Source organism: Festucalex cinctus, chromosome 12 (assembly GCF_051991245.1).
Source record: "Festucalex cinctus isolate MCC-2025b chromosome 12, RoL_Fcin_1.0, whole genome shotgun sequence".
NCBI classification, from domain to species: domain Eukaryota; kingdom Metazoa; phylum Chordata; class Actinopteri; order Syngnathiformes; family Syngnathidae; genus Festucalex; species Festucalex cinctus.
In genome coordinates this window covers 10,476,024-10,490,284 of record NC_135422.1, presented here as the reverse complement: position 1 = coordinate 10,490,284, position 14,261 = coordinate 10,476,024, and the positions used below count along the sequence as shown (strand labels likewise).

General features: G+C 42.8%; 2 protein-coding genes and 1 long non-coding RNA gene across 3 annotated transcripts in view; 2 read left to right on the top strand and 1 right to left on the bottom strand.

Annotated features, from left to right (window-relative positions):
• wdr25 (WD repeat domain 25) overlaps positions 1-3,246 on the top strand; it is an 87,735-nt gene extending 84,489 nt beyond the window's left edge. The window contains exon 10 of the transcript XR_013287463.1: positions 1,677-3,246. The gene's annotated coding sequence lies outside the window, so the exon portion shown is untranslated. The remainder of the gene's footprint in view (positions 1-1,676) is intronic.
• Positions 3,247-3,319: 73 nt separating this feature from the next.
• dlk1 (delta like non-canonical Notch ligand 1) lies at positions 3,320-12,921 on the top strand. The gene is made up of 6 exons (XM_077538968.1): positions 3,320-4,161; positions 4,409-4,486; positions 4,562-4,619; positions 4,805-4,935; positions 5,285-5,426; positions 9,777-12,921. Exons 1-6 carry the CDS (start codon positions 3,636-3,638, stop codon positions 10,561-10,563), a joined length of 1,722 nt encoding a protein of 573 aa, XP_077395094.1. The 5' UTR covers positions 3,320-3,635; the 3' UTR covers positions 10,564-12,921.
• Positions 12,107-14,261, bottom strand: part of LOC144031641 (uncharacterized) — a 35,096-nt gene continuing 32,941 nt past the window's right edge. The window contains exon 4 of the long non-coding RNA XR_013287571.1: positions 12,107-12,392. This is a non-coding gene — a long non-coding RNA (uncharacterized LOC144031641). The remainder of the gene's footprint in view (positions 12,393-14,261) is intronic.

Genomic DNA, 14,261 nt, shown 5'->3' with positions numbered 1-14,261 from the left:
CGAATCGTCAAAAATCGAGTCTGCTCATGAGAGTGCCACCAACACCTTCTCTAACCCTAATCCTTTTTTTTTTAAAATCAGTACATTTATTAGTTTTGTAACGCAACAAAAACGTGAGAGAGGGTAAAATTCTTATGTACAACGCAATCTTATATACAACAGCTCAAAAACATAAAATACATAGCTAGATGTCCATCTTGCAAATGTGAAGGATAATTGTTTTTGCTTTGAAATCATTTGGACAGAATGTTTACTGGTTTGGTTTTGGTCCTGCGACTGTAAGTGTTAAACAGTTTTGTCTTTGTTGCTAAACGTGAGATTTCTATTGCGGCGAGCAGCCATTTGTCCTGTAAATCACACTGTTAAGAAAAAAACAAAATAAAACAAAGGACAACGATGAGAGTCCAGATGATAATCGATCACAGGGGGAGACAGCCTCTGTGATTTGTCTTCAGAAGCCGAGCAGCTGAACATGTGTGAAACTTTGCCAGTCGTCGGATCAGAGATGGCCGATCTGAGGCGGTTGATTGATGGCTCACGAAGGCATTGTTTTGGCGCTCCTGTATCTAGGCTGCGAGAGTGATGGCCGGCAATACTACGTTAAGTAAGAATTTTGAAACTCTAAATTTGCCGCCGTCATATAGTATGTCAAAAACTTTAGATTTTTTACCATGGTGTTGTCCCAGGTGTTGAGATGGTACATCCCAAGTTTGAACTCAATCGGGTTAACCGTGTAGGAGAAGTGGGCAAAAGTATGACCCCTGTAAATGTGCAAAAATAGGCCAAAATTGGACATTCAAATGATCATACCTCACTTCCTGTCTATTTTAGGGTACAACTATCAAAGAGGTTTTTGTTCATCTGGATGTGCTACAGGTGCCACACAATTTTCGTCGCCATAGGACAATCGTAGCGGGACAGGGATCCGTTTAACCTATGTAGGTGGCGCTATGGAGCCATTTTTCTGTTATCATGTATGGCGACTTTAAAATATCAAATTTTTCGCCAGGCCCGATGTGCGTGTAAAGTTTGGTGAGTTTTCGTTCACGTTTAGTGTCTCAAAAATGCGATTGTTTGCGGAGAATAATAATAATAATAATAAGAAGAAGAATTCCTACAAAAACAATCGGGCCTCGCAGCGGCACCGCCGCCGGTGCCGCCGCTGCTCGGGCCCTAAAAAGGACTGAATTTTTTGTTCCATACAAACCATTTTCCCATCCTGACTTACGCATGCATCCGTAACATCAGAATCACCGCAGCATGGAGCAGATAGATAAAATGAGATAAACGCCAGATTAGAGCCGGGCTGGTGAAAAAAAGAAAAAAAAAAAAATAGATTGATGGACGATTCCTTCACGCTAATAAAGCACACATAGGAGCCTGAGAAAGGGGAGACTATCATCTGCCAGGCAACGATTGAAACGTAAGTCTCAGGTCCGTTGTCTCACGAGGATGGCCAAGAAGCGCACCAAACAAATTGAAGTGAGGGAAGGCATCAAATCTCAGGTTTCGCCTGCATTCATGTCAGGCCGCCTTTGTGGCTTCGGGAAAGGGAAAAGCAGATTGATCCTCGGGATTTTCTCTTCTTCCCTTCACAAGCAATTTGATTAGGGAAAAAATATATTGATTTGCTTCTATTTGCATTCATATGAGAGTCCCTGTTCGCACTGTTTCAGTCTAGACGGCGAGGACCACAGCATTGGTGGAAGCTCAATGCAGGATGGATTCATTTACAAAACAATCCCTCGCTATGTGTAAACGACATGCAAGAAAAGCTTTAACGCTTGTGTTGATGATGATTCATCTCCCAAGGATGACTGAATGATCTCCGTCATCAAAACGTCCATCGGAGGAAAATAACGCTGTCCTTGTCAGTCCGAAGGGAAAGACTGTGGACAGCAATAAGTGGACTAAAAATAGTCGGACATTATTGTGGATGGCAGATGGGCACCGTGTGTGCAAGCTACTTCACCTCACTTGACCAGACAGACAATAAGAAAAAAGTGATTTGCTTGCCTGTTTTGGGTAAGTAAAATAAGAATTTGCCTTATGCCCTCCCTGAGTTATGCAAGACTGTTATTCATAAAAAAAATTTTTTTTTAAAGTATTAACAAATGTATTCCTTGAACCTTTTCTGTGTGCACTGTCATTTCTTTGTGTTTGAAAACCACAGCAATGCGATGGGGTGCCAACCAAGCTAGCTCTGTAATTAGTATCCCTGGAATGTATGACTTCCTGGTTCTTGGTGTTGACGTCCTTAAGTGTTGACTTTATGCTTCTGTTCTTGTACTTGTACTTGTACTAGTGTGGGTTAATTCTTGTACCCTTTGACTTCCTGTTCTTGTGTTGTTTTTGAAGTATTATCCATATTGTCAAATGTCCTGTTCCTGATGTATTGTTTCTGACTGAGATAACAGAATGTATGGGTTCCAATTTCCAGCTTCCTCTCTGCTCTTTTGTTGTCTTTATTGTAATATCCTCAGCGTGTCTGAATTCCTGCTCACCTGATCCAGCTGTTCCCGCGTGGTTTTTGAAGTATTATTCATTTTGGCTGAATTCCTGTTACGATATGACTCTCTGGTCTCCTGACCCTTTGTTGTTTCTGAAGTAATATCCTTGGAGTGTTCCTGTTCCTACTTACTTAATGTTCCTGTACCTGTGTCTAAACATAGTTAGCATGTCTGAGTTCCTGTCGTGTTTTTAAAGAAATATCATTTCACAGTCGTGACGAGTTTCTTTGCATTCTTATGCTCTGAGTTCCCGTTTGTGTCCTTTTTGGGGTAGTATCCCTAGCATGCCTGAGGTTCTGATCTCACTAACTTCCTCCTCCTGTTTAGTTTTAACAGAAATATCCTCAAGAGGATCGAGTTTCTCTTTTGCTAACTTTGTTCCTTTTCCTGTGTACTTTTCTTCCTATTCCTGCACATTATCCTCAATCTTGTGAGTCTTGTGTTTATTGGAATGTGGGGCAGAAATAATGGAGCCCTACGAAGTCTGCCAAGCAACAAGTGAACAACAAATGACATGTTCAGGAATATTGTTTCTGTGTTCTGCTAGGTCAGCCATACAATTGAAATTATGTTTCCTTATTGTTGCAATTTATACATTTGAAGGCAGGCAGTAAGAGGGACAGTAATCTTGTAGTTGTCCTGATCGCCACTGGGGCAGTCTCATTACCTTGGCAGTCACAGGCAACAGAACGGTGGCACTTGATTGCACATGTCCCTCAGCCCTTCGGAAGAGGTGGCGGGGGATAACCCCGGGTTTACACCGGTTGCGGTTGCGGTGCGGTTGCGGTGCGTTCCGGCGACGCAAGCAATTAGATTCCATTCATTCGAATGGTGCAGTTTACACCGCTTGCGGGTGCGTTGCGTGTCGACTGCGTCTCAGCTGCTATTTTCTATTTTTGCCGGACGCCGCAGCGGTAGGCCTCCGGCAAATGGCAAGCTAGCACAAAACACATCGAGCGGGACAGGAAGACCGACGCAGTTTCAAAATAAATTTCCGGTTACCTTTCAGAATAAAACACTCGCCAGCTCCTATTTCGCAAGCGTGCTAGCAAAACGTGATGTGGGCGTAGACGGGCCTGGAGTTAACGTGCGAGGTGCTCATTCACGGTTTAGACACCAGCGAACATGGACGAGGAGAGGTTTATATTGGAGGTAGAAAGCCACAAAATAAAAAAAGTCCACCTCTCTTTCTGCTTCTCTGTTGAGCACAGACTTTCTGTGTGTTTGTCGTTGTTTTTAATGCCACATGACCGCGCGGTCACGCGAGACACGGCGGGAAGTGGTCGGCGACGGAGCTGCCGGACCGCAGCTGTGTGGATTGGCCAAAAAATGGACCCGTCCGGAGCACGCAGTCAAGACGCACCGCACCGCAACCGCAACCGGTGTAAACCCGGGGTAAGGTGGGGGTTGGACTCACGCTGCCTTTACGCACACGCGCCCTTTTATGAGGTGGGAGGAGCTTGTTTCACCGGGCTGCTGCTCGATGCAGCAGTCCCGTCAAAGCCGCCGGGTCCTCCCCCCACCCGTCTCCATCTAGAGCAGCCCTGTTATCACTTCCATCTGCGCGCCCTGGCTCTTGGCTCTCCCAGCCCCGACGCATCCCTCAAATATGAGTCACATCACCCGGAGACTGCACGCCGGTGCTACATAGGTAAGATCATTTTGTGTGTATATGATTGGGGTGATTTTGAGGGTTGAAGTGAAGCTTTGAGGAAGGAAGTGCTTATCCCTTTGTCTACATTGCATGCGTGCGCTTTGTGCATGCAAGACGCATTTATGATGGCAAAAGCGCGCCTTTACTGTTTTATGGAACTTTTAGGAGGTCTCCGTTTGTCAACTTTGAACAATAGTGATGTATTTTGAAATCTCAAACTATTCAACATATTTCTTATTTGCAGGAATTTGCTCCAGAATGACTATCACAATGCATCTCACGGCCGTGCTCTTGTTTGTCGCCGTCGCAGGCGTCGCCGGAGGTAACGAGATTAGACAAAACGTCACGCCGCCAACTCCTTTTATTGTGTTTTGAAACAATGCGTCTCTCTCGCGAGGTTGGGGATGCAGCTGCGACGCAGAGAATGGATTTTGTGAGAAGACTGGAAAGTGCAGGTAGTGATGCTTTGTGATAAGAAAAACTCATATCCTGCGCTTTTTAATACATCACTGTTTGTACAAACAATGGATTTTCTGGTTGTAATCAAAACCTCATCTCAGCTTGCTGGCATTATGGGGACAAGGGCAGAGTGTGCGTTGTATTAATAGTTCGGGATTGCCCCCCCCCCCCCCCCCCCCAGGTGCAAACCAGGCTGGCAAGGAGAGCACTGCGAGCGCTGCATCCGCTTCCCGGGCTGCCTGCACGGCTCGTGCGAGAAAGCGTGGCAGTGCGTGTGTCAACAGGGCTGGGTGGGCAGCCTGTGTGACCAAGGTGAGACCCCCCATTAAGTAGCACACGCACAGCAGCAAACATCATCAGGCCTCCATTGGAGCCCCAGGGGACATATAAAATATACTGGGTTTTATTTTTAGATTTGGGGCGGTTACTAAAGAAGATCACTAAAGGTGACCCTAATCGTTAAAGAAGGTACTTGAGAACACATTTCCCCGTCATTACAGAAAATGATTTGGGAGTTCTAGCAGGCAACGCTGCAGCGGCGGAGTGGAAATGGAGGGCATGAGGCGAGACGTTGCCAAGCACGTGGGAAGAAAAGGAAAAAAAAAAAAAAAAAAAAAGACGTCAGCGCTAAAAACAGAACGCTTTTTGTGTGTCACCACAGATACTCGCCTGTGCTCGTCACGGCCTTGCGCCGGGAACGCCACCTGCATAGAGACCGGCGAGGGGGGGTACTTGTGCGTCTGTCCCCAAGGTTTCACCGGACCGACCTGCCAGCTGAGGAAGAACGTCTGCCTCATTGATGGGTAGGAGAATTATTAAGCAATAATCGGAACTAAGGATGGACGAGTACCAATACAACGTATGTTCTGTTGAAACTCCACTTTGAACTAGACTAAGTGCAATTTCTGGAGAAATTGCGTGGGAATGCTGAAAGCTGAATGCTAAGATTTGAATGCATGTGGAATGCTTATGAAGTAAATAGAGATACATTATGAAATTATGACCTCCTGGTTACTGGACACTGTGCTTTACCAACTGTGCCACCGAGCAGTATCAGACAGCTGGTAATGATGATAAGTGGAAATGATACTTAGCGATACTTAGAAAAAGTTCAATGTCTGTCCCAATGAATGAAAATGAATGGGTAAAAGTTGGTGTTAAATGTTAAATTGTACAAATACTGAAAGTAATGTGGAATCACACGATATATACCCCGGAAGGAGTGAATTTTTAAAGCTAGTTGAAATTTGAACAATGTAAATTGGAAGTATTATGTGGGAGTTGTTACGCGGCAAAAAAGTGTGGAGAATAAAATATCACAAAAAACATATGTGGGAATGCTTCATCATTCCCACAATAAGGTGCTTTTCTGTAGAAATAACACTCCTCAGTCATCCACATGGCAACTTAGCTCCGATTATAATGACAATGAAACGCTTACTAAAGCTAACAAAAGTAATCGGACACCGCTCAAATCGTCTTAACCAAAAAGTAACCAGACATGGTTACTGATGAAGGGCTAACTAAAACCACTGAACTTTCTTCAATTATCAAGATTATTATCCAAGCATGAACTGGATCGGGTTTGAATGTCATTTGATCCGAGATGACACAGATAGAGAACTCAAGTTTGAATTTTAGAACAGAGCATTTTGCCAAATGACTTTTGTCCCTTGAAGGCATTCATACTCCACAATTAAAGGGGAAGTCAACCCTCCAAAAAATTATTGACAATATGTTCTATGCAGCCCCAGTAGTCTAAATACACTATTCTGGTTAATATTGCATTAGTGGAATACGAGTTAAGCAGCAAAATCCAACAGTTGGATCCAAATCAGAAGGCGGCCATTTTGCTACTTGCTGTCGATTGAAAATGGCGTCAAATTTGCTCAGGTCTCAGATCACAACCAATCAGAAAACAGGTGAACTGTGATTGGTCATTGCCTGAGCAACTGTGATGTCATCTTCAGTCGACAGCAAGTGGCAAAATGGCCGCCAAAATGGCTGGATTTTGCTGCATAACTCATATTCCAAAAATGTTAATATTAATCATGTTGAGATTGGTGAGGTCACATATGACAGTATTGTCAAGAAATGTCAAAGGTTGACTTCCCCTATAAAGCCACAAATGGACCTCACGGGCTAATCATCATAAAATTGGCAATGTAAAGGGGGCATATAATGGAAAGTTGACGTTATAATTGCTTGTATACAAATAATTGCGTCTCTACAGTTCCGACTTGCCCATCAAGTGTGAAATTACACGACCAATTAATTTTTTGTGAGCCGCCCACGTCATAAAATTGTTTTGGCGACACCACACAGTAGGGAGCTCATAACCATGAGGCAGGCAAGCCCCACCCCCCCCCCCCCCCACCCCCCCCACCCCCAGCTGCTTTCAACGTGGATGTTTAGAGAAGGTTATTGTTATGGTTGTTTAGACTTTCAGCTTCAAATGCTGCAATTATTGATCTTTGGGGTATTTTGACTAAAGCCGGGCAAAAAACAAACAAACCGGATACTGTTTTAATTTGGGCTATCCTTCAGTATTTTAATGTCCTAAAGAAAGGGCATTATTACTTTTACAGTCTAACAGTTTAAAGAGAGGATTAGAACAATCCTAAAATGCCCTGAAAATGTGAAGCCTGCTGAGAGTACGTTGCGGAACGTCTCCATAAGCCTTGATAAATAAATGAGATGACAAGTCTGCACACTCTTCAACATACTGCTTGTCTGTCTGGCTGCCTTCCCGTGAGACCGAGCCAAGATCCCAAACATAAATAAATAAATCCATTATCTTTCTATTTTGTGTGAGAAAATTAACGGTACAAACTGAATCTCAACATACTCAAAATGAGATGACGTGACCTTCGCTTGCATTCCGCCGCATTTTGTCTTCATTAACAAAGCTTCTTCCACGGTGGATGAACACAACACGAACAGGAGATGCAAACTGTGTTGGGAAGATGCTGGGTTGGAGTTACGGTGACGCTCGCAGCAGTGCCCCCGGTGCACTCGCATGCGCTTCGGGGGAAGTGACTCATTCGTTCTGCTCCAATATTAAATGTCTTGCAAGTGTGGCTGCATTGTAATTCCCCCAGAAAATGTTATTTCCTATGCTTTCATTTCAGATAATGTATCATGTCTCTAGCTACATTAGTTGCAGTTAAACTAATCTAGGTGGGCAACTCATTGTTTTAAGTGAGATAGTCTGCTTTGTGACAATTGAAAAGGCCCCAGGAAAGGGTCATGAAGGACCTCATAAATTTGACCACTTTATAAAAGTAGCTGATGACCAAAGAGCAAGGTTTGATCACCCCAAAGTTCAAAAAGAAGGGGAAAAAAAAGACAGGAAAAGTAAATCCATCAGTATGAAATGAACATGGCTGCAAGGTATTCAAGTCAACTTTTCAACAAAAACAACAGTTGTGAAATTACTGTTTTCAACAAGTCAAGGTTATTGTAGACAGTCAAGTGCACAAATAGTGAACTGACGCCTCTGACAAAATGAACAAGGCTCTCGCCTTGACACAAAACAAATGTGAAGACGGTCTGTCTGCCCATCCATCTATCCTTTAGAATTGTCTTATACATCCATCCATCCATTAGTATTGTCTTATCCATCCATCATCCATCCATCCATTCATCAGTATTGTCTTAGCCATCGTCCATCCATCCATCCATCATCCATCCATTAGTATTGTCTTATCCATCCATCCATCCATCCAGCAGTATTGTCTTGTCCGACCATCCATTAGTATTGCCTTATCCATCCATCCATCATCCATCCATTAGTATTGTCCATCCATCCATCCATCCATCCATCCATCCATCCATCCGTCCATCCAGCAGTATTGTCTTGTCCGACCATCCATTAGTATTGCCATATCCATCCATCCATCATCCATCCATTAGTATTGTCCATCCATCCATCCATCCATCCATCCATTAGTATTATCCATCCATCCATCCATCCATCCAGCAGTATTGTCTTGTCCGACCATCCATTAGTATTGCCTTATCCATCCATCCATCATCCATCCATTAGTATTGTCCATCCATCCATCCATCCATCCATTAGTATTGTCCATCCATCCATCCATCCATCCATCCATCCATCCATCCAGCAGTATTGTCTTGTCCGATCATCCATTAGTATTGCCTTATCCATCCATCCATCATCCATCCATTAGTATTGTCCATCCATCCATCCATTAGTATTGTCCATCCATCCATCCATCCATCCATCCAGCAGTATTGTCTTGTCCGACCATCCATTAGTATTGCCTTATCCATCCATCCATCATCCATCCATTAGTATTGTCCATCCATCCATTAGTATTGTCCATCCATCCATCCATCCATCCATCCATCCATCCAGCAGTATTGTCTTGTCCGATCATCCATTAGTATTGCCTTATCCATCCATCCATCATCCATCCATTAGTATTGTCCATCCATCCATCCATCCATCCATCCAGCAGTATTGTCTTGTCCGATCATCCATTAGTATTGCCTTATCCATCCATCCATCATCCATCCATTAGTATTGTCCATCCATCCATCCATCCATCCATCCATCCATCCATCCATCCATCCATCCAGCAGTATTGTCTTGTCCGATCATCCATTAGTATTGCCTTATCCATCCATCCATCATCCATCCATTAGTATTGTCTTATCCATCCATCCTAACATTTATTCACCAAGCATGTTGAAACCCACAAGAAACCTGTAGCTGGTAGTTGGGGTGACTCTAGTAGATTGTATGTAGATTTTGTGGGTGAAATACAAAAACAAAAAACAAAAACAAAAAAACAAAAAAACAAAAAAACAAAAAACAAAAAAAACAGAAGCGTAAGAGGTCCCAGAACCCTACCCGGAGGAACATCATTAACTTGCTTGTGATCTTTGAAACCCATTTTAGAGATAGATGAAGACAGGTAGTGTGGTGGGTGGTTACAAGGACCTAACTACTTTTGAGATCAAAATCAGTACAGGACAAAAGTTACATAATGTGTTTTCAAAAAGAAGGAAAAAGGGGACCCAGGACAGATCTGAAGAGAACTTACATGGCATGCAGACGAGTGAACCGCTAAACTGTCAGTGCTGACAACTTTTCTGAGCATTATCGTCTCTCTTCTGTCCTTCAGCTCTCTTTGCCAGAATGGAGGCACTTGTACAGAAACGAGCGACACCTTGGAAGCTTCCTGTTTATGCCCCTCTGGATTTTCCGGAAATTTCTGTGAGATCCCGCCTGACGTCTGTCAATCCAACCCATGCGTAAATGGCGGCAACTGCACAAACCACGGCGCGACCTTCGCATGCTCCTGCCCACCGGGCTTCATCGGTTTGACTTGTAACGACACCGGCGTCTCTCCGTGCGCCGCCGCGCCCTGCGCCACCGGCGCCACGTGCGTCCACCAACCAGACGGAACCTTCCGCTGCCTTTGCCCCAAATGGTCTTCAGGCCGGCTTTGTTCTGCCCACCACCGGCCGAAAGCTAAACCCAATCAGGCCGCCGCCAAGCCCGCGGAGCGCCGGGTGTTTTCGCTGACGCCGCAGCACTACTCGATCCCCGCCCACGCCTTCCACAAGCTCCTGCAACCGCCCGAGAGGGATCTGCTCAAGATCACGCTGAAAGAGACGGTGCACCACTCCCCCGGCGCGCTCTCCGGCCACGGTCAGCTGCTGTGTTTCGGGATGCTGGCCCTGCTCACCTGCCTGGTCATCCTGGCCACCACGGGCATCGTGCTGTTCGGCCGCTGCGAGGCGTGGCTGGCCAACGCCAAGTACAGCAAGCTCGTGCGGCAGCAGCGCCAACACCTGCTGAAGGAGGCGGGCGGAGCCAGCCACGAGGAGACGGAACACTCGGTGAACATCATCCTGCCGGAGAAGATCAGACTGAGCAGCTTCGGGAGGCACTACACCTCCATCTGACCTCGGTGGACGTGGAGCAGAAGTGGAACGTAAACATTTGAATGTGCAGTCGAGCACAAACACGGCACCGGATTGTAAGTACTTGCAGGGGTTCTCAAACTTTTTGGGTCCTTACAGGAGACATTTTAAAGGACTTTCTCAACGCCAATTAAACAAACTACAATGTTGCCTCAGGAATTATTCATAATTTGAACATTTCAAAATTGGACTATTTATCCATCGTCAGCTGAAATGAACTCCTTCCACTAACAATAAGGTGTGAACAGAGAGGAGCGATTTGGTTGCCATATTTAGCAACTTTTCCAATCACTCTTGTGACTACTTCCAAAAAAAGTGACACGCCAGTTTCATTCCCGCAAAGAAACAGACCCGAGCCAAATAATTTCCACATTGTGTTGCTTATTAAAACATGTGTTGTAAACTTTTGATTAGCCCAAAGCTAAGCTAATGCTAAATGATGTGACTTAATTTACTTCTAAGTATTTTGTTGGACCCCCAAATTACAGCTCGTGGAGCCGTGGGTGCCCGAGGACCCCAGTTTGAGAACCACTGCGGTAACGTGTGACATTGTGAGATATGTTATATACCAAATAGCAAGATATTGTGTGCCAGTTCTTTATGTCATTAGTTCAATATATGCAAACATAGGCGCATACGGAACAATGTCAATGTTGATTAATGCAAAAACTGTTGGCAAAACTTTACTTGCACAATCTAATAAGATCCAATAAAAGAGTTGTAGGGGTTTTGACCACACACAAAAAATATTGTGAATTTTTGATACTTATGCATGTTGGATTTTTTTATTTTATTTTACATTTTTCAAATATTTTCAGATTTTTTTTAAAAACTTACTTTAAAATAGGCCAATTTGACCCACAATATAACACAGGTCTTAACATTATTTTGGTATTCTGAAGAAAATGTTTTTCCATCTTGTATCGCACAAGTGTCAAAATCCGGTCCTCGAGGGCCGCAGTCCTGCAGGTTTTGAATATTTCCCTTCTTCAACACAGCTGATTCACGATCAGCTCATCAGCAAGGTCTGTAGAAGCATGATAACGAGCTTGTTAATTGGAATCAGCTGCACTTCGAGTAGGGAACTCTATAAAACCTGCAGGATTCCGGCCCTCAAGGGCCACAGTTTGCCACCCCTGCTGTATCGGCTCTCGTTAGATTGTGCAAACCCTTTACGCCTAATGGCGACTGTACATAAGGGGTCACCCAACACCCTCCTGTTTTAAACATAACTCACCAATGATGGGGCATTGTGATTTCCAAGCAATGTTGTAGAAGTCATTAACACATGGTCAGTGTTTCACATCGACCATTGATTACTCGGATTGATAATGTATCAATATTTGAGAAGATGTGATATTTCAAAAGTGAGTATTGAACTGGCAGCTCTTCGTATTAATCAAGACTAAGAAGTAGCTCAGTTTCAAAAGGATTGGTGACCCCTGTTGTGCATGTGTTCAATTTCAAACGTAGCAAGTGCTTATTATAAATCTAATCATTTTCACGTGAAAAAAAAAAAAAAAAAAAAAAAAAAAAAAGTGTGCCTGGAGGTGTCAAATGCTGCAGACGGATTGCAAATTCCTCTCTGTGGGCATTTCTTATTATAACTTTTTCTATTTGTCCCCTTCAAAAATGAATGAAAATTGCAACATCCGTCTTCTCGAACACTTCTCATCCGTTATTGATCAGTCGGGAAAGACATTTGAAGTTTCTGTCCAACTCTACTTACTGCTTAGTGGCAGCTCTGAAAATGAAGGTTGGTTCCGAGCTGGAAAAAAAATGTCTTTCGCCAAGGCAGCCACTCGCTCCTCCTGATGACAAGGGGGAAGAAAAAAAAAAGATTTATGACTTGTAAATGTGCTCATGCTATGTGTCATTTTGTGATAGAGTCACATGTGTGCAGCATAGTGCATTGAAACATATTCAGATTTATTAGCTGGTGACAAATCGTAATCTGTTTGTGGTTGTATACACGGGCAGATTTATGTTTTCCTGTTTTTAGAACATTTCCCCATCATAATTTATTGGTCACACTGTTTTAGAATTACAACTGAGAATACAAAATTGGATTAAATTAGGACAACATATGTATAGAAAGAAGGCAAATGTGAATCAACACACAAATAATGAAAAGCAGGTATAGTATTCTCAGAATTATTCATTTCTAATAAGTAAAATATCCACTTTAATACTGTGGGGTCGATTTAATGTTCTGCTTTTACGGCAACCATTTTATTCTAATCATATCAGCCTAAAATCTATATTTGCTGTTGTGCTTTTTGTCCAACAATGTTTTTACTGGCTGTATGTTGTCTTTAATAAAATGTATTTAAAAAGGGGCGCATCAGCATGTGATGTGATTTCAATCTTGACCTCGTGTTTTTACTGCATTTACTATCAGCTTGTTGCCTTATCTTGTCAACTTTATCTGGCAGCTTTTAAAGCTTTTAGACATATCTACAAACCACATTTAGCTGAGTGTCTAGACCAGATGTGACGTCAAACCAAATACAAGACATCTGATGCACAAAACAGTGACACGTTTAACAATAATTGCGTGGCTCAGGCTGGCCGACAGATGGAGCCCATAGCAAAGTCAATTTTCAGTCTTTGTCGCCCTCTGGTGGACAAAAATGTCACAGCAGACGTGATTAAAAATAAATAAACCGTCCTGGTGAAAATGAATATGCATTACTTCTTAAATTCTCTTCATCTTCATCTTAAGGTTTTGCTGGTTGGAAAGAACATGATGGAAGCTTTATGTTTGGCTATAAGGTGTTGCTTCACTATAGTGAGGAAATAAGGGAATCAAACGCGGTCTGTTGAATCGAAAGCATTTTATCTGAATGAGTGTCAACAACGTTATGGTGTAATTTCTAAAAGGGCCGCAAGATGTCATCCATTCATAACCAGAGCCATGGCGAAGGCAACATTACGTATACAGTCAGCCCGTAGAAAATAAATTCCCTCCGTGTCAGTCCTTCTCCACAGTGGTATGTTTAAAATACGTCACTTCCTCAAATAATCTGTGTATCTCCTCACATTCAGATGATAAAGGTAATCTGTCACACCTAATATTTTAGTTTTGACTGATGCGAATAATTTAGTGTAACCTGAAATGTGTAACGTCATGTAAATGAATGACTTTTTTTTTTTATTATTATAATTAAAAATATATATCTTAAAGTGTTCCAAAATTAAAATAACGGGCGTAATTGTAAACCAATATTAATTAAAACTTTTTTTCTTTTAAGTTGACTTAGCTAAATATTGAAATGTGTCCTAATTTGAATAATTTTCGCATCTAAGAGTTTTCAATGTACTTAGCATGTACATTTTTGTAATGCGGGAGGAAACTGAAGTCCACACAACTTGGATTTGAACCCACAACTTTAGAACTATAAGGAAGGTAGAAGTGAAACAGTCATCAACCATAACAATTCAACTAATATAAAATTGAATTGTGGGCCTCTTCGCAAACAACAACAAAAGCATCAAATAAGGATGATCAACCTTCACTGTGATATGTTTTCAAGACAAACGGTGGTGTTGGCTACCCTAAAAGGAAAAAGAAAAAAGAAAAAAAAAACGCGGTGGATTTTTAGTTTTTTTTTCTTTTCTAATATACTGGGGGGGGGGGGGGGGGGCTGCTCGAATAGGTGAATTCATGAGTGCCTGAC